Source organism: Chlamydotis macqueenii, chromosome 18 (genome assembly GCF_036417535.1).
Source record: "Chlamydotis macqueenii isolate bChlMac1 chromosome 18, bChlMac1.mat, whole genome shotgun sequence".
Taxonomy (NCBI): domain Eukaryota; kingdom Metazoa; phylum Chordata; class Aves; order Otidiformes; family Otididae; genus Chlamydotis; species Chlamydotis macqueenii.
This window is the reverse complement of record NC_141573.1, coordinates 9,571,017-9,597,408: the sequence shown is the minus strand read 5'-3', so window position 1 is coordinate 9,597,408 and position 26,392 is coordinate 9,571,017. Positions and strand designations below refer to the sequence as shown.

General features: G+C 49.2%; 2 protein-coding genes and 1 long non-coding RNA gene across 3 annotated transcripts in view; 1 reads left to right on the top strand and 2 right to left on the bottom strand.

The window, feature by feature from the left end:
• The window catches only part of LOC147598498 (TBC1 domain family member 24-like), a 197,496-nt gene extending 194,429 nt beyond the window's left edge, over positions 1 to 3,067 (bottom strand). The window contains 2 exon segments of the mRNA XM_086762293.1: positions 131 to 1,166; positions 3,034 to 3,067. Coding sequence (XP_086618419.1) covers positions 131 to 1,166; positions 3,034 to 3,067 — 1,070 coding nt within the window.
• A 4,213-nt stretch (positions 3,068 to 7,280) lies between these two features.
• Positions 7,281 to 11,629, top strand: LOC147598497 (uncharacterized). The gene is made up of 3 exons (XR_015260574.1): positions 7,281 to 7,401; positions 7,791 to 7,890; positions 11,473 to 11,629. It is a non-coding gene; the product is annotated as an uncharacterized LOC147598497 (long non-coding RNA).
• Positions 11,630 to 11,956: 327 nt separating this feature from the next.
• On the bottom strand, positions 11,957 to 24,210 carry LOC147598496 (cilia- and flagella-associated protein 52-like). The gene is made up of 8 exons (XM_086762648.1): positions 24,147 to 24,210; positions 23,086 to 23,285; positions 22,200 to 22,336; positions 21,717 to 21,845; positions 20,583 to 20,682; positions 19,996 to 20,112; positions 13,095 to 13,195; positions 11,957 to 12,131 (listed from the first exon to the last, which is right to left on the bottom strand). Exons 1-8 carry the CDS (start codon positions 24,208 to 24,210, stop codon positions 11,957 to 11,959), a joined length of 1,023 nt encoding a protein of 340 aa, XP_086618774.1.
• Between the last annotated feature and the right edge of the window lie 2,182 nt (positions 24,211 to 26,392).

Sequence of the window (26,392 nt, the reverse complement as noted above, 5' to 3'; positions counted from 1 at the left end):
TTCCTAATACCTAATCTGAATCTTCCTCCCTCTATTTTGAAACCATTACCCCTCGTCCTGTCACAGCAGGCCCTACTGAAGAGTTTGTCTGCTTAGCCGCAGGAGCTGGCAAACGGAGAGGTCTCCTTACCTGCCCTGCACCATGGTTATGCCCCTCTCCATTAACGCCTTCCTGTTGGCCATCTGGAGGAGCCAGATTTCCTTGCGGGAGAACAGCCGGATGCCAAAGGCTCTCTCCAGGAGTTTGTCAACAGTCACGTGCTCGGCAATGTTCTGTACAAAAGTCTGCAGGTCTGCCTTGATATCTGTCCCCTCCAGCTCGGCGGAGGTCACCGAGAGCCTGTACTGCTTCAGCAAGGCCAGAGCAATGCGGTAGAGGACCTTCTGCACCTCCAGCAGGTAGACATCAAACACACGGATGGCATAATTGAAGGGGAGATCATGAAAGAGCCACGATAACCATTCAGAATAGACCTCAAAGACATTCTCAGAGGTGCTGGCTATGAGTTTGTGAGCTGCTGGGCAGTGCTTGTTGGCCAGATCTCCAAAAGTCATGCAGGAGGCCTGGTGGGCCAGGAAGGACTGGTCAATGTAGCTGGTGTGGGGAGCGTTGCTGGCGATGAGGCGAGAGATGTTCTCGAAGCACTGAGCTTCGTCTTCGCTGTAGTGCAGCAGCAGAGCCACCAGAGAGGGGAGGACGGGGCTGTAGGTTATGTCGGGGAAAAGATTGGCAATGCAGATGAGGATCTTCTTCAAGGCGGTGACCCCTTCCAGGTTGAGGCAGTACGTGGGCATGGAGCATCCTTCCAGGAACTCAGGCAAAGGGTGGGAGCTCACACTCGGCTCCCCGAAGAGCCGACTCACCACGTCCCTGTAGACGAGAGCATCCGGGGTGACGAGCCGGCAGGCGACCTGCTGGATGAGCTGGTGGTAGACCTGAGCTCTCAGAGCGCGGCTCGCTGCCCAGTAGCCTTCTCTCGCTAGCTTCTTCAGCTCCTTCGGGGGCTTGCTGAGGATGTCTCGGGGGATATTCGCCTGCTGCTCCGGGTCTGGCATCCTGTCCCAATCCACAAACTGTCCACAGCCCAGGCAAGAGGAAGCGTCGATGTCCCAGGTGTCAGCCTCAGACGTGATCACGACGGTGACGGGAGAGGAGCCAAACATCTCTGTAGGACAAAGACCTTTTATTCAACATGCTTCACCGCCCCAGCTGACAGCGTTTCACCCTGGCTGACAGTGCTTTGAAGTCTTACAGCAACTATTTCAATAGTTATTCTCCCTCCTGCAAAGGGAAGGTTCTCAGGAGGCTTTGCCTGGCTGGAGACACTCGCTTTGCTCACACAGGACTGGGGGCCACTGGGTCAGCCCCCCAGTGAAACCACTGTCCAGTGACTCAGGGAAGTGTGGGGCCAGGCACCAGCTGGGTGTTGGGGCTGCTTCTCCCCATGGTGAAGGGCTTTGCACCCCTCAGAAAACTCCTGACTTCTCTTCCCAGCTGGTGACCTGCTGAGAGGGAGGAGCAGACAGCAAGGACACTGTCCCTGTCCCCTGGGGATGGCCATGGGACAGCAGTGTCACACCACCGAGGATAACGAGCAGCTTGGTCCCAGCCCGGGTCCCCAGGGGCAAGGAGGGACCTCACAGGCAGCACGGTCCCAAGCGATGCCAAGGCCGAGAGGGACCATTGGCACCGTGTCCCCTCCCAAGGACAGAGTGGGGCAGGAGGCAATGTTCTGTCCGGTTCTGGCAGCCCAGGACCAGGCTGCTATGAGCCTGACGGAGCAGGCAAAGCCGCCCTCAGGCATTTGCCCTCCCTCTTACTGTCTCCTGCCAAAGTCTCCTGCAAACCCAGCCCTGCCTGGCTGCTCGAGTGCCAGAGAGAAGGTGCAAGGAGAAGGTGCTGCAGAGAGAGGGGCTCGCCAAGGGCATGGGGATGGTCTGCGGGGTGCCAGAGGGTCCCTGTTTCCTGCATACCCCCATGCACCTGGAGAGACCCTACCCAGGGGACCACACGAAGGGGCTGGTGAGCATCTGGGAAGCCCATTGGAGAGAGAAGATCCCCAGGTGACCCTCAGGGGAGGCTCCTGCCTGTGGGACAGTGGCAGAGCTGTGGCAGCCGCCAGCCCTGTGCTGGGAAGAGCAGAGTTTGAGCTCCCCCTAGAGAGAAGCGAGCAGCATTTTCCCTGGAATTGCAAAAGGGCTCGGCTCTGACCCCTGTGCAAGGAGACGGGAGCTGTCTCTGCAGGGATGACTTCTGCTAGGCAGTGTGATTAATTGGGAAAGGTTGAAGTCGACCAGCACACACATTAATTCTCTGATGTATTTATCTTGGATGTGCTCAGTGGGGATGTGGAGTCTAGGATGGATTTGCACCGAGCCAAACCTCTCTGCTCTGGCCCCAAAGGGACACGGGGGACAGCATGGTCCTGGCTCCGTGTGCCATGTGCGTGGCAGCACGTGGTGACATGGTGAGGGACTCCGGGCGCCTGGGCTGCTTCCAGGCTGGGTCCAGTTCTGGCTCCTGCTATCCAGTTCAGTTTGGCCTCAGCTCAAACTCAGCTCAGCTCAAGCAAAACCAGCAGATCAGGTTCAGCTCTGGTTCAGGGAAAGGGTAGCAGTTTTAACTGCTTGCTGCTCAGCCTGCCTCCCTGCTTTGGAGACAGGCAGACCCTGAGTCCAGTCACACAGGCTTCTGGCCACAGAAACCAGGCTAAAACAAACACTGGGGTTGAAGCGGGGCTGTTTGTAGTCCCCAAATTCACCTTGTCCTCGCAGCCAGCCACATCACAAGGGTGCTGCCCTGTCTGAAGTAGAGAAACACCCACCCAAGCCTACCCTGCCGTCAGTGCCCCACCCCAGGGCGCTGGCAGGCGACTCCAGCTCTGCCCACCGCGGGATGTGCCAGGGATGCTGGGGAAGGAAATGTGGCTCCAGGCCTTCTCCTGCGCTGGATGCGGCCCTGGCACAAGCAAGAGCCCGCTGCATCTTCCCTGGTGTGAGATACACGTCTGTCCCTGGCTGCAGCTCACTCACCTTGCCCCGTGCCCACGTTATCACCCTCGGCCATGGGGAAGCCACTGGCCGCCCCCCCGGCGGAGCGGGGCAGGCTGAGCCCCACCTGCAGCATGTGCCCAGGCTCCGGTGCACCCCGCTGCCCGGTCCCCTCTGCCGCCGTCGCCCGCCCTGACTTTTAAGGCGAGTGCCAGCCCGCTGGCACAGGAGGTTTATTTGGTGTAAATAGGGCGAGGGGTGGAGCAGCTCCCGCGCCCACGTTGCCCCTTCCTGCCCCAATTCTGCGCTGAGGCTGGGGAGGGGGGGACGTAAACATCCCGTGGGATGAGATAGCCATCAAACCAGCAACATGACCCTGAAACTTAATCATTTATTTTTCCCAAGGATAACCTTCATTTTCCCACTCTGGGGTTCTCTCCCTTCGCCAGCGTCATGGGACGGGGAGGGTGGGAGGTGCCAAACCGCCTGCCGCGGCAATCGCCCGTCCTTGAACGAAGGAAGCGTCAACAGTGGGGTTTGCAACCGCTTCCCGCTGGATGGTCCCGGGGGACTTGGAAAGAGAAGCATGTGAGCAGCAAGTGCCAGGAACCAGGTGACAAGGGAGATACTGCGGCCACGAGGGCTCAGTGACACCCTGCTGCAACCTCCCCGCGCGCCCTTAGGGATGCTTTTCAGGGATGGGCGTGCCGGGGCTGTGTCGGCCACGTTTGCGGCACTTCTTTAGCACTGGCTGGCAAAAACGCCCAGGGAAATTCGGGGCGATGCAAATGTGCACCCTGTGCCTCCCTACGTACACAGTTGCTCCTCAGGAGCACGCAATGCGATCGTTACAGGCACGGTTCTGGTGCTTCAGCGTTTCCAGTCTGTCCCCCTTTGAAATGGTTGTTATTGATTGACTTTTACCTCAGAATGCTTTGCAGAATCACAAACCATATGTTGCACCTACAGGCAAAAGGGCTGAGTTGAAGGAAAAGTACCCTCCAAACAGCTGAGACATGCTCCCAGCGACACCATCGATCCAACATTGCAACCTGGACTTAAAAGTGGGCATTTTTATAGGCATCTTTTTCCTTTAAAATATCTGATTTTTTTTTTTCTCTTGTGATAACAGCAACTGGGGGTTGCTCCTGCTTTGCTTCCCTGCCTGCGGGGGCTGCCTGCACCTGCAGCACATCCCTGAGCATCCGCCAGCACCAGCGGTCTCAGGACCAGCAAAAGTGGTCGCCCTGTGGACCTGCTCTTTCCTGGGTGAAGCACCTTCTCCACGATGTGCCAAAATTGATGGCAGCGGCATGGCTGTGCTCTCCTCCCTTTGCTCCTGGAAAGCTGGGAGCCTGAGGAAGCGGGGACAAGGGGCTGTGTCAGTGAAGGGTTGGTGGGTGGGACGCGAGGGGCTGTTTCACAGCGGGAGGCGCCTGCTCTGGCCCCAGAACCTGTCTACGCGCTCGATGGATGGCTCTGCTCCACATGCCGCATCCGCAGGTCCGCACGCCATTCCCATTCCCAGTGCTGAAGTGGTTTATTCCCCCTCCAACTCAAACCCTTTTGCCCAGGCTAAACCCTTTTGCCCAGGCTCTTACAGCAGCAGGTCCTGCTGCCTTTCCTCAGGACCTTGTCAGCCTCCTTCTCCTCATTTGCTTTTTTTAGGGCAGCAGATGCCTTTCCCTGCCACACCGAAGCAACCCTGAAATGTCCCGTAGCCCCCTCATCCGCCTGCCTGCTCCCCGGAAGACGCCCTGCTCCGAGACAGGAGATGGAAGTGAATTAGGGATGGTGTAAAATGGATCATGGCTTCATGCCTTTTTAATAGTGAAAAAATCAAATATGTAGAGGCTACGCCAGCTCTGGACGAGCCATGCAGCTGAAGGCCATGAATGTTTCATGCTAACTGCCTGCGAGAGGAGCCAGCCCAATTCGGATGTGCAAAGAGGGCTGGTGAGACGAGCTGTCACCCCAGGGACGGAGCCTGCACCAGGGGCTGCCAGGGCCAGCGGGGCTCCCTGAGCCACCCCACGTTGCTACGCTGCGTGCCCAGGACGCTTCTGGCACGTGGGTCCTCCTTGGCCACAGCTTCACGTTCCCGAGCGCCCGTCTTGAGAGCATTGGTCTCAGCCTCTCCACCGCAGCCCCATCCCCTTGCTCCTCACTCGAAAGCCACCCCAGACGCAACCAAGGGGCTTTGCCGCGGGTCTGAGCGCTCATCGGGTGCACAAGAGATCTTGCAGCTGTCCATAAATAACCTGACAAGGATGCAGTCGTTATCGTGGCACGCCACAGCACTGCGGTAGCAGCCCCATGTTATGAGGGCAATAAAACATCGCTGTCAGCGCCTTGCCGCTGCTTTTCGGGCACCCGTACCGATGTTCCTATCTGCATTGATTTGTGTCATCAATTGCACCCCAAAAAAAAGAGGAGAGGCCAAACCCTGGGTGTGGGAAAGGCTCTTTGGGTTGGGACGGAGCAAAAGCGAGGGCTCGCGCCTGCGGAGACCTTTGCAGCCAAAATGTTGACAGTGTCAACACCGTCCAGCGTCATGGGAGCTTCTCAGCAGCCTGGCCATGGCCGCTGTCAGGGACAAGGGGGACAGGGACATCGGCGTAGGCAGGGGGAGGCAGCAACTGTCATTTGGAGATGGGCAGGGACAGGGGACAGGGCTTGGGATTTGGAGAAGGGAAATGGCAGCTGCCCTAAAGGGAGGGAAAGGGAGAGGCCAGGGGGAAAAGGCCATGGGGAGCTGTGGGGCTGGAGCAGCCCTGCCCAAGGGGGGTGACCCTTGAATATCAGGAGCTGCAGCCCAGGGTGGGAAAGTGACAGGGCGACTTGCTGCTGGGCCTTGGGTTCATGTGGCGGTGGGGAGGGGAGGAGGGAGGGAAGGAAAGAGGGAAGAAGGAGGAAAGGAGGAAGGAGAAAGGGAGGAAGGAGTGTGGGTGTGCTGCAGAGAGGTGCTAACCGGGGTGTAGAGCCCTCTGGGAGGGCACAGCACCAAGACACATCCGTCCCACACGGTGCTGGACGGAGCATCTCAGGGCTTAGTCCTGCTAGGGCTTTAGGTGCAGAGGCTGCTCATCCTCTTCTGTGAGGCTGGTATTTAACACTGGTGCAAAAACCCTGAAAAAAACAAAAAGGCAACTTTTTCCATAAAAGACTCCACTCCTTTCTTAACTTGTGAACTGCTGTAGCAGATCCTGGTGTGCAGTAACACAAAGATAACACTGCTGGGATGCAGAGTATTGATTCACACTTCTCAGCACTTGTCTGGTCCCTGCAGACTTCACCACTCAGAAATAAACTGCTCTGACACTTGGAGCTGTTATTTCACAGAATTACAGAGGCCGAGAAAATTGCCTAAGCACTGAGCAGCTGCTCCTTCCATTGGGCTGGATCTTTGCATCTTCCTGTGTATTTTGTGTTTTTCTGGACGACGAAAAAGGGCTCCTGGAAAACCAGGAAGAAGCAGCAGGCTTGGATGCAGTTTTGCTCCTGACCCAAGCATCTTTCTGCCATTTCCAGGTCCCCGAGGGTGTGAGGATACCCAGGCCTGGGGGACGTCAGCCGTGTCCCCACGCTTTCTCTGCCTCCTGGTTATCTCTGTCCCTGTTATTCTCTAACCCACTGTTCCGAAGCTGCCTTGGCATTGTTTAGGTTGAAGGTTCCACTGCTGCCATGCTTATAGCTGTACATTTTAAACCAGATCACACTATTGTTACTGCAAGTGCAATACACAGGTGCCCCAATGGCACCAAGGCACCCGAGCGGGGTGCACGCTGCAGTGCAAGGGACCGTCAGTGCCCTGAGGAGCTGCTGCTGAGTTCACAGCTCTCTGCCGACACGCAAAATTGAAAATATGAAGGATTTCCTTCTTCCTCAGCAGCAAAGGCTGGAGGCCTGCGAGGGCCCAGCCAGACGCAGGGGCCTTTGCCCTTCCCTAGTGCATGCTGCAAAAATCTCAAATCCTCCCCGGGCTTTAGGAAAAGCATTGAATCCTCTGGGGTCCCCGTAGTGCCCCAAGAGACTGAACAGGTTTCCAAGGGGGCTCCGGCTGCAAAATGCAAAGCCATGGAAACACAGCCTAGGGAGATGGCTGGGGACGTGGGACTCCAGTTGCCCAACACTTGTCAGGGCTCTACCTGGCCTGCCTCGGCCTCAGCCCGCGGCGTGGGCAGCCGAAGCCGGTGCCTCAGCCGGGCGGGCAGCTCGGGGCGGGCAGCGGCCCCACCCAGCAGCGCTGGGGGCAGCCCGGCGGGGCCATGCCGGCGCCCGCTGCCCTGCTAGGGCCGGGCCCCCACTGCGCAGCCGGCGGGGTTTGGGCTTCGGCGGCCGCCATCGTCACCTGACCCGAGCCGGAAGCGCTGGCTTCTTCCGGGCGGCGGCGATGGCTCCGGACCCCTGGTGAGTACCGGGCCGCCTCCGGGCGCGGCTCCCCCCGGGCTGGGCGTGCTGCCGCTGCCCTCCCACCCCCCACCCCTGTGGGCCTCCCGGACCCATCCCGGGGGTGCTTGGCCGCTGCGAGCCGGGCCCGGGCCTCCCCGTGCCCGGCAGCCTGCGGGGCCGGTGCCGCTGAACGGCAGCCTCTGCGGCCCCGGCAGCCGTGCAGGGCATCCCCTCTCCGTGCAGAGTGCTTATTTTCCCCCCAGAAAAGCTGCTTTTAGGTGAATGTAAAAAGCAGCGTGTGCTGCTGGCGTGCGCACGCGCGGTGGCAGCCGCCCCGCGGTAAGGGGGGTCGGGAGGGGAGGCCGCCGGGCCGCGGCGGGGGCTCAGCTGCCGCCTCTCCCCCGCAGGCTCCTGCTGTACGATGCCGCCTGCCAGATCGCCCAGGAGACCGCCGAGAAAATCCAGGAGCGTAACCGGTACCAAAGGAACGGGGAGAGTTCAGCCAAGGTACTCCTGCCCACAGCTCCGCGGTTTGTGAGCGTGGGTGTTTTATCTCTAGCTAAAAGCCGTTCCAAGTGCTGGTTAAGCATTAAATTTGCAGGAGGCAGATGTGTCTAGGAACCTGTGAGTCCTGAGTTTCCTGCCTCTCCGGCTGCAGAGGGAAGGGGGTGCTGCCTGGGAGGGTGCTGGGAGGGGGTGAGGCTCCAGCGCCTGCCTCGGTGCAGGGACGGGGCCGTGTCCGGCCGTCCGCGCTGCCAGCTGGGCGTCTGCTCAGAGTTCACGGTTAATCATAGAATCCCAGAATGATTAGGGTGGGAAGGAACCTTCAAAGCCCACCCAGTCCAACCCCCCTGCCAAGGAGCAGGGACATCTCCAACCAGATCAGGTTGCTCAGAGCCCCGGCCAACCTGGCCTGGAATGTTTCCAGGGATGGGGCATCCACCGCCTCTCCGGGCAACCTGGGCCAGTGTTCTACAACTCGCATTGTAAAAAATGAATGGCTGGAGCATAACGTTAACCGTACGTTCTTTAGGATTTCTGTAAAGAAAACAGGAATACAGTTTCTAAATTCACAGCAGCTTTTTCAGTGTCACAACAATAGTAATGCATTTAACAGTAATGAATTTTTTAAGCGTGCAATAATGCTGATTTTACAAAAAGAGAAAAGGAGAAGCTGGGGGAGCGTTGAGCACGTGCTGCTGACTGCTCAGGGCTGTCGCTGCCAGAAACAGAACTGTTTTCGGAGAGCTTGAGCCTAAGAGATGTTGAGATGCATGTCAGCTTCTGTGTGCTCCTTTCTGTGTAAATATTGAATAGATATTTTCTTCCCCACAAGACTGGCTGGCTTCCTTTCTGCAGCGGCTGTAGATCAGATGAAATATGAATTTTGTGGCTTTTTGTAGCTACATTTCTAACAAAATATAAGACCAGAGTTAAATATGAATGAGAAGCAAAAGTTAGAGCTTACCCAGGAATATCATGTTCTCCACCTTTTCACAGTTCTTGTTTAAAAAATAAAATAAAAAGATTCTCAGAGGGCGGCTTTCTTTAGGGCTAAAAGCCTCGTCCTTTCCTTCAGGAAGCTTAGGAGCCTGCTTGATCGCACAGCCTAGAGATCGAGCCGTTAGCTTCTCTCTTGACTGCGTTAAGATGAAAATATGTGCGAGCCCTTGAGTTAGTCTTTTGTAATAATTTACATAATTAGAACCACGCTGAATTATTTATTTTGTAGGCTGTGCCCCTCTTTATAGCAGCAGTGTGATCACTGAATCTTCTTTGCCCATCTCTTTGCTGATTGCTTTTTAAAATAAAATGTCATTTCTGAAATATTTCCTTTGAAGAAATGTTGGAGAAAATCTGCGTAGGCTTTGTACAATAGTCAGTGCTTTTTAATGGATGACTCAGATTTGGCATGAGGCTTCAGAATGCCCAAATAAGTGGGATTTGAGAGAAATATTTTCTCAGGCTGTAGTGTTGAGAGGAGTGTTTAAAGGTGGTGGTTAAACTCCTTGCTTTCAAGATGATGAAGTATTAGAAATTGTATGGATGTGTGCTTAAGCAATAAAAGACTGATAAATAAAGATTGCCGTTTAATCCATCTGTATTTATAGAGGACAAAGTTCTCTGTTTGCATCATTGCAATCAGTGACGTGTTCCAAAAAACCCCAACAAAACGTTGTATTGGTGTTGTTTGAAGCGCGTCTTGTTCTGTAACTCTCCTACGCTGTGTTTTATGGAAACATTACACGGCTGACTTATTTCTTCATAAAATCATTTGTTCCATGCCCCGTGTTTTCCAAGCGCAGTTTCCCTTTAATCCATTAACAGTTAAAGATGAATATTTGGCAGTGTTTGATTCTACTATAAACAAGTTTCCAACAGTAAGAGGATTGTTTTCATAACAGAAATGCATGTTGAGAAATCCGCGGCTGAGCAGTCATATATTCTGTGACTCCTGCATGTTTTAACGGAGAAAAAGTCTTTGTACAATATTTGCCTGGTGGGGAGAATGTAAACAAGTTTTTATTTTTATAGTATTTTGCCATTAGCATGGCTGAAAAAACTTATTGCTTATTGCTGAGCAAAAAATAGAGCACAAGATTTAAAATGGAAAAAAAAAAACCAAAACAAACCCTGTAGGGAAAGATTTCAAGCCAGCACTTACCATCTGTGAACTCTGCTCTATTGAGCTGATCTTCAAACTTCATTGGCTTCTTTTTTCTTTTTTCTTTTTTTTTTTTTTTTTTCTTTAATGGAAGTGAAGTCTTTTGTTACAGCACTGCAATTTCTGGCCAGAGTAGCAGAGGATGTCTGTGCATTAGATGACTTTCTTAGACCTGTATACCTGGATGTTACTTTGCTGCTCTGGGCCGATTAAATGCAGCGTTCTCCACCTGCATGTGAGTGCAGGAAAGTACGTGTGACATGAAAAGGCCTTTTATTACCTAGTTGCAGAGCTAGAGGGTGTGCAGTGGCTTGAACTTTCCTGAAAGCGTTTGTACCCTGACGTCGGGAATGTTGCCGTAGTGTTTGCCGGCTGTGGGTCTGAAGGTGGGTTTTGCACCTCTGTTCGGCTGCACGCTCTCAAGACTGCCTCAGCGTGGTTGCAGTAGTGAGATGTTGGTTTCTGGCTGGTGCCTCTGTGTCTTCAAGAACGCAGGAATGAGAGTCAAAGCAGATATTCCTTCTCTGTTACTAGTTCATCCCGGAGAGCATCTGAGGTTGCTAACCATTGTAACCCGCAGTGGGGCTAGTATCTTGCAAACAAGAAGCACATAAAGTCTTAATTAGGATGACTTGCATAGTTAATTGCAGTTACAGTTTTTTTCCTAGTATGTTCTACATAACTGGAATGAAAAGAAATAAACTTAGGAGAAAAAACCCAGAGGATAATGTCAGCCTAACTTGGGAAGGGTGGGGAGAGAGGAGGAGGAGGATTCCTGCAAACCTCGGGCTTGCTTGGGAAGAATGTGAATGACTTAACTGCGTTTTTAGTAAGAACAGACGCATCTGAATCCTGGGCAGATCCGTTGTGAGAAAGGGTCTGGAGTCATAGGTGCTGCTGAGATGGGAAGTGGAGGAAATCTGAATTTCTTTGGGATCTTTAATTTACAGTCTGCAGGAGTCCAGTGGAGGGAACGTCTGAACCTTCCCTGTAATCCTGGGAGCTGGGGAAGAAACCTGATGGCAGAAGAAGCTGGCGCCTGTATTTGTGTTAAAGATCAGAGGGGAAAAACTGGAAAACTAACTGGAAAATATTAAAATGTGCTGAAATATTTTGCCCATATAAAGGAGTGTGTTTATAAAGACTTGAAAGAAAGCTCTCCATATTAAACAGCATTAATGCATTAGGATTGTGTTTGCGAAACTGGTGCTATTTATCTCATTATTTTGTAAGCAGTCCAAACCAGTTAACTGTGTCGTTCCCTTTGAGGCTGTGAGGCAGGCTTTCTTGGTTTAGAACAGAGTCCTTCACGCCAGTAGAGCTGAATTTAAATATATTGTTACCTCCATGTAGTGGCATTAAATTTTGTGCAAATATAACTCAGACTGGAGAAAAAAAAAAAAAAACTCTTTCTTTCCCTTCAGCTCAACGTGATTATCAGATCATCACTGCAGAATCTCAGAGAGAAGATTGATCAGCTGAAGGACTTGCTGCTTCGGGCTGTGTCAACACACCAAATGTATCTGTAAACATCAACTCGCTGGCCGTTCCAGATTGTGGGAGAGGGTGAAAAAATGTGCTATAATTGCTCTGCCACGCAGTTAAGGTTTTTCCCTCATTCCATTTTTAGAAGTCTTTGTCAGTAGGACTTTTTCTGTGCTGCTGTTTGATATTTTCGTTGCAGCTGTAGTGCAGGAAGAAATGCTGCCTTCTGCTTTCAAGCAGCCGCTCACCGACACCCTTGCATTTCACTGGTAGGTGACAGCATTCCCTGTGGAAATCATCCTGTTAGGATGTTAACAGGCTTTGGGTTTCCGTTGGTTAAAAGGTGTTCACACAGGTACCCTGACCTTACTGGCTACTTACTCGAATTTCTTTGCCAGCCAAAAGCATCCCAGCCAGTTATACTCACAAAGGAAAAACAATGTCCCGGACAGCTTCGTTATGACAGGTGGCAATCAGCTCCTCTTTAAACGCGGTGTAGTTAATTCGATACATCTGGCACTCATTTGTCCCCACAAAGAACTGGTGACCCTGACCCCTACATGTCAGGGAAGTGACAGCACCTTGAACTTGAATTTTCCTGTTAAGAGAAAGCAGGTGTTTGGCCTGATGTTGACCTCGAGGGACTTATTTTCCAGCTTCCCTTTTCCCCTGGCTTGATAGAGCCTTGACTTTCCCTGCTTCCCCAAAAAGCTCCATGCTAGGCTGTGATACGCAACGACGTGGTCAGGGCTAGCATTTCATTCCCAGTCACATGTTAATGCTTCAGATGGATTTGCCTGTCCCACCTGCTACTCTGCCAGGGCTCGCAAAGGCAGCGCTTTGGAGACTTTATTTTCTGGACCAGAGCCCAAGGTAACAGCATCTTTGTTGATATCCTTACCCAAGCGCACTTAAATATCCCATATTCAAGACTATTTCCAGACAGTTTAGATCTTCTGGGAATAGTTTCAGTTGTACAAAGCTAAGCTTGCAGAGCTGTATGCTTAAGTTGGCTACTCAAGCAATGCAAAATGAAGAGCTGCGAGCCCGATTTTCAAATCACGCATGGGGAAATTATGCCTGCAGCTTTCTATTTTGCATGCAGAAAAAAAGCCTTGCATGCACTCCAGCGCTTCCACACGTGCCTTTAAAATTAGCAGAGCCTTCCTTTACAATCCCATGTCCTCCAATAAACCCTTTTTTAGCTGGCAAATGCTACTGTTCCTCAGCTGGCATAAATAAGCATAATTTTCCTGACTTCAACAGACCTGTCTCACTTTGCAGCAATTTAGGATCTGACTCCTGCTGCCTAAAAGGAAACAATGGTCATTTAAAATGAACAATGAGTAGGGCAATTCACTTCTGTGCAAACACATGCAGTAATTTTCAGTCTGCTTCAACTTCATTACACTGGAAGCATACCATTTATTTTGTCTGCAGGACTGAAAAACTGAGATTTATTTGGATTGTGCCTTTATGTAGAAATGATTAGCTCTTATGCTGTGACCCTCTGAGGGAACCGTCGCTTCTACCCTCCTGATTCCCCCATCTACAAACTCACTTCATTACTTTGTAGTTCGAGCCTTTACAGAGTGCTACAATCCCTCCTCCGGTGCCGACTACTAAATCTCTTGTCTTCAGCAAAAGCAAAGCTGTGACTCCCTAGGAGAAAACAGGATTAAAACACAATTGGATGGAAGCAGAGGCTCTTTATCACTGCGGCCATGCTGAATAGCACAACGGAGTCTCTATCGTGCTGCTGATAGCGGTGCTTGTGCCACTCAAATACGGCTTTATCAGTATTCTTTGACTGACCTAGGCTAAAGAGTGACTCTCTAGAGGGAGAAAAGAGTTGCTAATTGCATGTATATATGAACTATGACAGTATGAGGAGCAAGTAAATAGCATCATCATGGATCCTTCAGAGCAGCTGGGACCACGTCTGAGCCTACATACCCTCACCTCATCCCAGCAAGCAATACACACATTTTGTATTAGGGCCTCGCCTTTTCCTTCCACTCGTTCCTCATCTATCAGACACGAAAACGAGAGAGGACAAAGCTCAGCCTAAGCATCCTTTCCTACAGCTGCTTTTAGGATAGATCCTCTGTGTCCCAGGCCTCTCTCCCTGGCTGAAAGATGCAATCCCATCTCCCACCTATTAGTAATAAAACACGTTTGTCACAAAGAAGCTTTGGAAATTAGTTGCTTTCTGCTATTTACTAAGATGAGTAGATCAACAGGAGGTCAGCCATCAGAAAAAGGAGAAATCGCTTTCCGTGGATAAAGTACCAGGCTACAGTAAAGGAAAGCAAACAAAACCAGTCCTGAGCCTTGCCACAACATTTCACGTATAAGAAAAGACAGTCTCCGCTTCAGTTCTGCTGCCTGTGAAGCAATATTACTCCTCTGTATACCAGACAACAGATTAATTCTTGAAAATCTGAAAGACTCCAAAATAGGCTGCAAGAGGCCTGAAACGACTTCTGTGGGGTTAAATCCTGATATTCTTCCTCAGAAGAATATCCCTACTAGCCTGGGGGAACATTATCACGAGTGAAATGGAAAGGAAATAAAGGAGCTTTATGCTGTCAAAGCTTGGACTGAAAACTCAGCTCTGTCACGAAGCGAGCGTGTACAAGAGGCACTTCCACTCTCACCGCAAGAGCAGAAACTCAGCCCCGTCCGTTGCTCCAAAGCAGACAGGCCAGCTGGCTGCAGCTCCAGGTTCGCCGCCGCTTGTGAGGAGGCTGTCGCGCTTGACATTTTAAGTTCCAGTACAGACTCCAGCAACATTTGCCGCTACCTAGGTTAATAAGCAGTATTGCCAACTGGTGTGATAGCACCAGCAGTTTCACAATATTGTCATTTTTTTTTTTTCCTTTAAGCCTGAGCTCATAGAGCCATTATGTGAAAACAACAACTTCTGTTTGCTGGAGTTTTTTTTTTCTGGAAAAAAACAAACAAACAAACCAAACCAAAATGAAACACAACAACATCTATAGCAGTTAGCATTGTGAAAGCCTGAAGAAGTGAATTCTCAAAGAATAACAATAGAATAATGCAGAATGATTCTGAATTTATTCTTTAGAAAGAAATAACTGTCATGCCTTTGCCTTGTGATTTTTGAACAAATACAGATGTCAGCACTTTATGACAAAGTTTGACATCTAAGCAGCACCACCCAGCATTGCTGTTCTTATCAAGCATTGATCTGGCCTAACCCCAGTATATTTCCAGGACTAAACACTCTTAGAGTGTTTAAAAGAAAAAAAGCTAGAAAGTGTTGATTTTCAGTGTGGAAAGGACTGAAGCAAGGTGAGAGCAGAAGTAAAGAAAAAAGAGAAAACAAAATAGACTTTAAACTATTTAGGTCCAGAAAGGATGCTGCAAAAGCCACAGACAAGGTCTGATGAATTTGGAAAAATTACTTTGGTTCAATTATCCAACCGAATAGAAGCAATTGATTGTTTTTAAAGTCTTGCTTTTAATTTTTGAAGGGATAAAAAAACAAAACAACCCCAGCACATTCCAGCGCTGGCAATCCAGGCAGCCTTACACCTACCCACGCATCAGCTTCAAGATGAAATAAATCTGGATTGCGGAAAAAAAAAAAAAAAAAAAGAAAAAAAATTTCCTGATTTGTAATTTATCCACGCTGGATTTCTTCATTAGTCTGCCTCCACCAGTAGCATATTCACAGTCTCCTGTAGTATCAGGACTGATCACTGTGAAAAACACAACCTCCAGAGAGGATTTTATGCCGTATTATCACAACACTACCAGGCAGAAAGCCAGGTTTCATGCAAATATTCTTAGCAAAAGCATGAGAACAAAGGGATTCTTTTTAATTAGAAATACGATCCACAAGCAGAACTGATTCTGAACAATGTTTTTAAAAATTTCCTACACGTCAGCAGCATTTTGCGAGTCTCCTGTTATCGCAGGCCCATCAACTTTCTTTTGATCTACTATTTTGTGGTTTTTCCTGTAAAAGACTTCCACCTCCAACGCCCTTTGGGTTTAGCACTATGGCAGGTGGCTGCATTAGGAATCAAATCTATAACTACATGGTTTATCTGATTACAGCTCCCTGCTACTTGCTAATAAATGAGAGTTTTTGCAGCACTGCCAAGACTCCTTTGATTTTTCTGAGGTATCCTCTTCAGTTCTTTGATTTGAGAGGGAAGCAGGTATTATTAGGACAGAAAAAAAAACCCGTTAAAGTGGCCAGGATTCATTGCCAGGCTCTTAAAATCATCAGAGTTTGATTTCAACCTTAACTTAACAATCGTGCTTCTTCCTTGTCCAGTTTGTTCTTTGAATCACCACGAGTACACAGATAGCTTTACAAGTCGCACTTGGTATTCATGGAGTCCAGCCGTTCACGTTAATGATGTGATGAACACTCCGTTTTATATACTGCCAGTCCTCTTTCAGATGAAATGGAGTCTAATGTAGGAGGTTAAAAATATCACCATTCATTATTTACTTCTGACAAAAAGAAACCACTGCTTTGAAGTATGATTATAAATAAAAATACCAGCAAAAAGCCAGCCTGCCATTCCCTTCCCTGCAGGGATGCTTGCTCTTTGTCCCATTCAGATCTGTTGCAAAGTTCTTCTTCTATGAACTCTTCCAGTGCATCTCCTTTAATTTTTTTTTTTGTTTACAATGCAAATAACTCCAACTATTTCTGAAAATGCATTTGCAATCGTATATCTCACTTTGCATATGAATGGGTGCCTTATAGCGCCTCAAGCCTGCGATGGGGATAAAAACTAATTTTGTTGTTTATTCCAGTATCTTTACATCTTACAGAAATGCACTTAAACGTAGTTCCACGTAGATGGAAAACAAGCTCCCTCACCATACCAGTGAACTATTCTGCCACTCCTCTTCAAAACAAAACCAGAGAAATCTTCAGATCACGTCTATATAATAAACACATTTTATATATCTAAAGGCAAAGTTCCTTTAAGGTTGACGTAACTTATTTCCAATAAACACCATCTCCTCACCCAAGCATTATCTAAACTCTTTCTTCAAAGACGTACTCATCGTGGGGTGGCTGTGGATTCCAGATGTAGAGTTTCATGGTATGCCACTGGCTTATAATTCCTCGGTGCGACTGGTGAATAAGGTTTTGGAGAGACAGGATAGTATTTGTTCATGAATATGCATCTTTTCAGATGCAATTACAATAAAGTGACGAAAACGGTTCCACGAGGAGGGAGGCTGGGACAGTTCCACCACTGGAGGCTGTACGCCAACCTCCCTGCCAGGGACCAGGGGAAATGCCCGGTTAGGAAAGGCAGGGCATGTCCCAAAAGCCGAGCTTTGGAGCAGTCATGCCCATCTTGCAAGGGCATGGCTAACTTCTGAAACAAGCCATACGGCAGCTCTGCTTTGCACAGCTAGAGAGGCGAGAATTCTTGTTGCAAGTACTAATACATGGTACATTTTCAAGAAAGATACAAAAGATGTCTTGTGAAATACACACAGCTCTGCAAGGGGAAAAATAGAAAAATCAACACTTCCAGGGTTAGTGATATGATGCACCACATTGTGTAGAAACAAGACGCAAATACTTTTGGTGTGATGAATGCTGTAGGTTTGACTTGAAAAGTCTGCAAAAGACGTCTTCTGGTATGAAGGCTACAACTGGAAATTACTGTCATAAAACATTAGATCCTATGTGTGTTCAGCAAGGACTGGTTGACAGTCTAGTGACAAGGAATTATTTGTATGCAGAGATATGCAGTGGGTGGGTGGAAAGGGAATCACAGTACGGAGCTAGGAAGGGAGAACTGGGAAGTACAAAAGTGGATCTGACAGTAGCTGGAGATAAAAACGTACCAGCACCTCCTCACTGACTGCAACAATTGCCCTGATGAATTTCCCATTTTAGGTTTATGGAAACTGCATTGGTAAGAGTGAGGGAAGAGAGCAGAGGGGAAGAAAGCAAGAGAAGGGGTGACAGGATTGAGCACGCGTCTCATTGAGAAGCCTAGCTTTGAACAGAAATGTCTGTTTTAAGCAACAAGGTAAAGGAGCTATTTGGAGAGACTACCTGTTATTTCCATCCAATGTGAATGTCTCCTTTTGTCTCCCTTCTCCCCAGATGACCTGTTGTATATCTTAAGCAGCTGCCATTCCAAAAAAAAATAGCAAACCAAACAATAAACCGAACCACTAATAAAATGAAGTTGGCCCGATTAATGCCTACCAGCTCAGGTCTCACCCACAAAGCTGGCAGACAGCTGTGATGAGATCTACTTCTGGATCTTCTCTTCTCCCTAGCACCTTGTCTCTCGCATAGTGAAATGTCCTGCTTTATTTCAGCTTTTCACTATCAGAAGCAATGGCAGCTGAAGCTCATGATGCTCCAAAGGTCTCTGCTGCAAACTGCAGTTCCTATGGATTTACCTTATGACAAAACCCCTCACAGATTGGACTGTGGTCTGGCTTTGAGCCTCAGCTTTTCTCTAAGAGGCTGTAGGCTCTCTTTCCACCCCCAAATTGCACAGCATCCTGCTAGTGACCTGATTTGATCACTTCTTTAGCAATGGTCTCAGAAGTATGGTTTTTGTGAAGTTTTGTTTCAAATGCAAGGGAGTTCAGGACGTTGCATGGTTCTGACCACGTTCTCTAGGCAAGGTACTTGCAATGCCAGGTGTAGAACGACTCAAAGCATGCAAGCATTTAAAAGGGGAGGTGACAATCAATCTTCAAGACCTCAGCACAAGAGATAGCAGAGATCAGCCAGGGCATGGGTCCTGTGTGGATGCAAAACGCTGCAGGATGACTGCTGGAAGATTATCCTAACAGCGTACAGTACCAGTATACCCACAAGAGCCCAAATGCACCTTCAGCACACTTACGATTTCTAACAGGAAAACAAAAAAATATTGTCACTTAATATGTACATGGAATTAAATTTCTTACAAATGAGTAATAACTTCTCTAACCTTCTGGAATAGATAAACATTGAAATATATTTCAAAGAACTCAGTGGCTATGGGCCTGCATTTGTAACACAAGAAACATTGTGTTTTGAATGGGCACATATATGGTTTGTACGTACACGTGTTGGTATAAGCAAAGTCCAGGAGGTTTGGAGAAGAAAGTCCAGAGAAGCTTTTTCTTTGCGTTTAATGCTGAATTTTTCTTCCAGTTCTTGTTAGTCTTCTGTTTGCTCTCAAACAAGATCTGCTTCTTTGCAGGACAGCTTCCCCACAGCATCCCTAACAGTACATTCGGTACTTCCATCTGCGTTGCTTCCCCTGCTGCTCACTGGTTTTCATGGTTGCTAACAGAATTGCAAAACACATTCAACCCTATGCAAGAAGGGAAGTGTTTGAATTTCTTAGGTATCACTCCCTCCACTGGGTATAAACGGAGAAGCTACAAGAAGACTCCAACAAATAAAGGGAAATGGAAAACAAGTGTACTAGCTGGTGTTGATTGTTTATCATCACAGCTGCCTGCATGCAGAATTCTTGTACAATGAAAGGCCAAAAGCTCCTTATTCAGGAGACACTCCTGTCTGAGGATACGCATACTAAGACCCATAAGTCCCAATTATAAACAAAAAAAAAAGTAAGTTAAAAGAACTTTGGGGTTGTGAAGTCAAGCACTCAGATGTTAAAAAGCAATAGAATCAATGTACCCTGTGCAACCTTGTTCTGTCCCAATTGTGCATATACACTATAATAAAATCTTTAATTATATTAGCTATAGTATCTTTTTCAATAAGATCTCTGCCTCATTAGTGGCAAAATCAGAATTTCAAAAGGACGACCTCCTGAAGGGAAGGGGGAGGGATGGTGTTGGGAAAAACACAGAAAAATCTAGGTGGTTGAGGTTTGCTTTTTGCTTGTTTGGTTTTGGTTGTTTTTTTGGTTTGTTTTTTTTTTTTAAGAGCAACTGTAGTGTTTTCAAGTTTTTCCAAAACACTCTTCCTGTGGCAAACAGTGGTCTTGGAAAATTTCAACCCAGACAATTTAACAAATCTGTAAGATGTGAATAAAGAACCTTACAGCAGTAAGTGTGGGAAAGGCTCTCAAATAAGCACTTCTACCAGTCTTCCTAGGAATGTCCTCTGCCTCACTCCAGCTAATATATCCCTAAAAAAACCCAACTCAGGAACTACTCCATTTTTATTCTTATTTTTCACGTTTTATGACTTTTACCAGACTTACTATAAGAGAGAGTCTGTTGGATGACACATTAGGTTCAAGTAAAACCCAAATTCTGAGCCAAACAAAACTGAACAAAGCCAAGGTAACTGTCTCAGACTTCAGGATCAAGACTGAGACACTTACAATGAACTAACAGCACAGAAAAATGGTTAGTCTTCAGATCAACTCTGTAATGGCTCTCCTGGAGGCTGCCCTACTTCCAGTTATGAACAAAGAGGAGGACAAGGGAAAAATTCAAGTCACAGAGGTGCTACTCACCGAGCTAAACTTCTCCTTCTCAGGCCCATAGTCAGTCATCATCTTGCTGTTTGTATTCACCTTCAGGACATCCCCACTTGATGTGCCAACATAAAAATAATTATCATCATCTGCCATCTATAGGAAAGCATGAAAAAACTAGATTGTGGTCCGGAGAGCGAGACACTTGTCCCAAGCCTAGCACCGGCCTGCATAAACAGCTTTACTTCAGTGTATGGCCAAGATTTAATCTGCGGGGATACAGCCAATATTTTCCTCCTGCTACATCCAAAAGATCCTTAACACTGCTGAATGCAAGACATTTTCTAACCAAATCTAGATAATATTTTGAAGTAAAAGTAGGATTCTCTAGGTGCTAGAACCTCCAACTAAAACACATGCTGCTTCTCCTCAGAAGCATTCAAAACACACTTTTCACAGGATAAAGAAACTGTTGGAGACCATCTGCCATGAGCCAACACCTCGTAACTTCACTGCCATCCTGCAGTTGTAATTGGCATTTCTAGCATTACCATAAAAGCTCGTGGTTTTTCTCTAGTCTGTTGAGAGTTCCTCTGTTTAGCCAAATCACTTTGGCTGAAACTTACCTTCACACACGTGGTCACTCTTTTCAGTTGCCCTGTCAGGCACTCAGCCGGTCGGATTTTCCTGTTTGCTAGATCTAGTTCCCAGACTCGAATGGTCCCACTAGAAAAAAGAACATAGTGGGATAAAATCCATATATGCAGAAACGTCCAAGTTCTTTCACTACTAGATGAATTTAAAAGCCTTTACAAGGCTAAATTATTCTGAAATGTTAATAAAGAGGAAAAAGAACAATATCAGAGAGGCCAGAAGGAAGTCTCTGTCTTCTCTGCTGTCTCTTATGGTAACTTTTTCTGGGTAAGTAAAAAATCTTAAAGGTTCAGCTACAACATATACGACTATTATGGAGGAGTATGTAACAACCTTGACGCTTCATTTCCCAAAGAGACATGCAGTGTGGGAATCTTCGTTCCTAGAATAAGACCGGGACTATTCAATTTCAACTCTTTCTTAGCATAGTTTAACTGACAACATAGGAGCCAATATAATATCTTTACACATAGTCACCCTTACATGTTACAAAGGGTTAAAATTGCACAGACCAGCACTCGTAAGTGCAACTGCAGCCAAGAGCAGCTAAAGCCTTCCCTGATTTAAAAGGAGGTGCAGATCCTCAGCGTGTTGAAATGTCAGGCTAGATATTCAGGAGCTGTCTCAAATCCATGCAAAATGTGACTTTTTGTACCCACTTTTGTTACAAAGCAGTGACCAATTACATCACATCTGGTAAGGATAGGAGATGGTCCAATGACCTGTGAGATATCATTGTTCCTATATTAATTAACCATTGTTCAGAGCCACTCTTTGACTGCTCTTCTTGTGTAAACACTGGCAACTAAATATTTTAAACACTGCACGGGGAATGCTGAGTCCAAAATCCTGCTATCAGGAACAGAAGTGACGCATGCAGGTCTCTGTGTGCTGCTTTGAAAACATATTGTTATGTGTAGAACAAGCAGAAATGCCTTAAAGGGACAAGCTGATGGATATTCAAGGGTTCATTTGAGCAAAAAAAAACCCCAAACACAAGCACACAGTTGCTTAAATTTCCTTGTATTTAGGTAAAGCCTCTTTGTAAAAGGAAACTGGTCCATGGGTTGTTCCCCTCATTTTTTTTCATCCGAATAAAACCTTACTTTCCAGCAGTAACAAACATCTCGTCTCTGCAGCTGGAGCATGCCACAACGGTCGTATTCCCCGCGCTGCGTGCCGAGGCAGGGCTCCCGCAGACAGCCTCTCTCTTACCAACGTGCCACACAACCACGCTGCAGGAGAAGGAGGGGCTTTAAATACTGAAAAACAAATTACTTTAAAAGAAAAGCAAGACAAAAACTATTTTCCTGCAGCCTGATCCCACCAGGATACGCAATAAAAGAAATTTGAGATTTTACTCAAGAAAAGCCTTATCACAAATGTGTGGAATTGCTCCCTCCATCTTTCCCCACTCTGTCCACGGTACCCACCCGGCTTCCCATCCGACAGAGCTGGACCATCCAGGAGAGACATCAACAGGGGAAAGAGTCAGACTGCCAGAGGAGGGAGGAGCGAGTGCTCCCCAAGAGCACTCTGATGCCCTACAATTTGTCAGAAATTGTGTGCCAAGGAGTGGAAATGGTTACCTGCCATCATCCTGGCCTCCCAGTGACACAAGATAGAGGCTGTTTGGAGAAAACGCTAGTCCTTCAACTCTACCCTTATGGAGCGACAGCCGAGCAAGTAACTCCTTTCTCTGGAAATCCCACAGAATGATGTCTGCCTGAGGTGCAAAGCAGAAGGGGTCAGAGCCAGAGCATTAGATATAATGTGCAGGAGTAGATATAACAACTTTCTCTGGCAGGAAAGGTGTCAGAAGGAGCCCTGCTTGGGGTTAGCTTCCATCCATCCAGCCCAGGGCTCCACTGACACAGAAACGCTGCAGGTTAGGTGCTGTAAGAAGCATTACTCCAGCTTACTGGTTGAGTAGCTCTACTTCATTTCAGAATCAAAATTTACCCTGAGACATTATTTGACTTAGATTTTAAAATACTGAAAACGCTAATACTCGATTCCTTCCAGGTGTCTCGGGATCTTTTCAAATAGGCAAAAATTAAACCATAAAGAACTTTAGAGGTCTAAAAATTCAGGTAGGTACCTGTCAAGGGTTTTTGAAGTAAGCTAAGTAGCTCTGGAACTCAGGTCTCACTTTAAATATAACAGCATTAATTAATGTCTAATGAGATTTAGGCAGCCACATGCTCACAACACTTCAGATAATAAGGACCGTAACTAAGAAATCCCTCAATCCAGTTAAACCAATCCTAGGGGGCATGCTTAATACTTTACAAAAACATTAGGGCACATCCAGCAACAGAGTAGCCACAATTTCCCATTCTCTGCAACATCCTCGCACTGTAGGCATTTGTTTTCCAACAGAAGAAAAAAAAAATGAAAGGTGTTCCCACTGCCAGCAAGCCAATTCCAACACTTTGGTCAGCATTACGCAGTTAAAAACAGAGCAGTATCCACCTTGAAGCCCATGAAAGTGACTTGTCCAGAAGCAATGTACTCCCCGTTCCTGGACAAGACAATGCAGGAGACATTATTGGTGTGGCCGTGCAAGAAAGTCTGTTTCTTACTGTCCGGCTCTTGAATAACCACCGTACATCCCAGGGGATAGAGAAGGTGCTCCCTATCCGGGTGGCAGATCAGGCCACAGGGCACATGTCCTGCAAGAGAAAGGAGTGAAAGATCTGCTGGCTGGTAACGGTTCTGGGGGGCTGCAGGAAAATTCTCTTCCCCTGCCTGAAGCTTGCAGTCCCCAGAGCAGGCTGAGCTCTCCCCAACACCTCCGCACCCGTGGCCTTGCTTCTCGCACGCCCTAAGGGGAAACCGCTTGTTCCGCATGGTTTGGCTCATAAGGAGAGCAAAACCAAGAGCTTTCCAGTTCCCCTCAACGCTGTTCAGGAGAACAGTCCTGTGTAAAACTCAAGGGTCACCTTCCCACGTTTTGGACCGTGCTGTGCTTCCTACAGCTACCAGGAGATTCACCTGGCCCCGAGGTCCAAGCCCTTCAGCGCAGGAGGGTCTCCAGGGGCACCTGCTGATTTAGGGAGGCCACACCGCCAGCCCGTGTTGCCATGACCTGCCTCAAAATAGCTGCCAAGCCACAAATTCCCTGAGAAGGCGGTCGGCTGGAGAAGCCCTGATGCTTAGGCCCCATCCCTGAGTCCCAGGGCTGTTTATGACAGTGTTTTGCAGAACCTGAGTTGGTTTTATTTTGAAATTAAACTCTCCTCACTCTAGTAAGGTGGGTAACTGGAGAAGAACCCCAATAATCCTCCAATTTAGCCTGACTTTTCCTGTTCTTAGCTTTGATCTGTCTCTTGGGATGCTGCCCCCGGACACAAGGAACCCGAGGAGGGGGCGAGGTGGGCAGGAGGGACCCCGCTGCTCCCACACCTGCCCCCCCGCGGGGTCTGCCCTCCCCTCAACCTGCCCACACGCAACCCGTGCCCCACAACAACCGCCCCTCACGGTGCCCCACAGCCCCCAGCCATGCCTCACGGTGCCCCCTCGCCCCGCACTACCGTTGAAGCCGATGGCCGCCCGCAACTCGAGCTCGCCCACTCCCTCCTCCGCCGCCGCCATCATCGCCCCACGCTGGGGACGCGGCGCCATGGCAACCGCGCCTGCGCACCGCAGCCTGCCCGCGCCCCGGCCGGCAGGGGGCGGTGTCGGGCGGCGGGCGGCGGCGGGCTCCTCCCGCCCTCAGGCGGCGGCCGGGTGCCCACGCGTGTCCGGGCCGGCCGTGGGCTGTCCCGGGGAGCCGCTCCCTCTGGGCGGGAAGGGGCTGCGGGCAGAGGGGCTGCCGGTGAGGGAGGTGAGGCCAAAGCGGCGGTCATGGCCGGTGCTGCCCGTCACCCGTGGCTGGTGCTGCCCTTCCGTCACCCCCGTGTCACCCGGGCCGCCCAGCGCCGTCGGGGAGCGGCAGTTTGGTCGCTGGTGACCTGGCTGCAGTCAACTGACAGCACGACACGGATGAAAGATCTCCTTGTATCCCGTTACACGTCCCCTCTGCTTCCCCTGCACGGTTTCAGGGTTTGGTTTTTTTGTTTGTTTTTTTTATTCTCCAAGAGTTTTGAGTTTTATTCAGTGATGGAATAAAGCGTAAGGAAAAAGGACTGTCGCGTCTGTTTCGGAAAAGGCAAAGGCACTCATCGGATTACAGGCAGTGAATGCAATAAGCGCACTGGCGCCCATTGTGATTTACGGCTCTGGCCGGCGGGCAGCGCAGGGACACAGCACGTCCGGCCTCAAAGGGCTCTGCCACTGCACCAGAGAGCGTCCGCAGCCCGCACGATACAGCCCCGGTGTTTTAATGCATTAGAGACCTGCCTGCCCTGTACGAGGAAATACTCTGAAGGCTGCGGAGACGAGGTCAGGCCGGGTTGCTAATGAAGGGCTTTGCATTTCCAGGCATCTCATGCATCCTATACATCTCTGTGCGGAGAGAAACATCCTCTGGGGAAGGGAGAGAGACTCCCACGGGAAACTCAACTGGACAGAAAGTCCAGTACGTGATCACAGAAAGAAAAAAATACCAAGGACACCTTAGCAGAGCTTTTTAGTTGAAGGGAAAGAGTAATTCTGCAGTGTTCTTTCACTTCAGCTCTGCAGGCAAAGGCTGGGTGTGGAGATCCGTATCAGATCCACATCTGCATCCCACCTCCTCATCTGCATCCCACCTCCTCATCTGCAACCCACCTCCTCATCTTACCTGGCTACCCTTTGAAGGCTACCACCAGTTCCTACGCCTGCCGCTTGACTGGCGCTGTGTGAGCTTGCTGCCGTTGCCTGCTCCTGCCTGCGTCCTCCTGCCACCGAGGCAGCGATAGCTCCTGCTCTGAATAGCTCAGCCCGTGGAGTACACGAAAGATAAAACCACAAGTGGAAAGTATATTTGGACGGGGGAGACGTTCCCATCCTGCAGCCAGGACGCTGTCTCTATGGTCTACAACCTTCCTGCAAGAGTTGCTTTGACTGAGCTACATGTACACGTTCACATTTCGTGTTTTAAAACGGCACACGTCCCGTTGTCCTGACCCCAGGCACTCGGGGCACGCTGGTTAAGGCTCATGTGCGTTCACTGCTCGCAGTCTTACCTCAGCCCTTCGCGGCAAATATAGATCTTCAGCTTAACACAAAAACGGCGCAGGTCGGGGGGGTCTTGTTGGCTGCAGGTGCATAAATACAAGGTCGATCTTTGCTAATTGCTGATGAGCAATTTCAACCCCAAACAAGGAGTCTCTTGCACTGTGCTGGATGGTGATCAGTGCGTGATCCCAGAGGAGTCCTGGTAACCCACAGAGGCTGCAAAATTCTGCATATGGCTTGGAAGGGTGGCACTGGGCTCGGAACCCCAGGGAAGCGGAGTCTGAGAGTGTTTCTGGTGAGCTTCGTACCTCGGTGTTGGGTTTTGCCTAGGATCAAAATTCCTGCAAAGTCTGCCTGTGCTGCGGTAGTGCTGCTTTGAGCCGCAAGCTGCAAACAGGCCAGGGAGGTGTGAGAAACACTGGGCTGGCTCACCTCCTGAACTGGGACAGACTGGGTGGAGTGGGCTGGGTCTAAACTGTGGGAGGGGACCTCAAATACCCCTGAAGGCAGTACCCGCAGTCCCGTTCCCAGCACTATGTTGTCCTCTCTCCACACCACCACGACGGCTGACCGTGGAGGGGAGGGTGGCGAGTGGAGGTGCCTGCGGTGCTGCTGGCAGACACCACAGGGCAGGCCGGGGCGGCAGCTGGCATGGCGAGGGGTCCCCGTCTCCGTGGTG

Coding starts and splice junctions, on each gene's coding strand:
- LOC147598496 (XM_086762648.1), bottom strand. CDS start 24,210: ATGATGGCGGCGGCGGAGGAGGGAGTGGGCGAGCTCGAGTTGCGGGCG. Junction 23,286..24,146: donor GGCGGCCATCGGCTTCAACG/GTAGTGCGGGGC, acceptor TTTCTCTTGCAG/GACATGTGCCCTGTGGCCTG. Junction 22,337..23,085: donor TCACTTTCATGGGCTTCAAG/GTGGATACTGCT, acceptor TTTGCACCTCAG/GCAGACATCATTCTGTGGGA.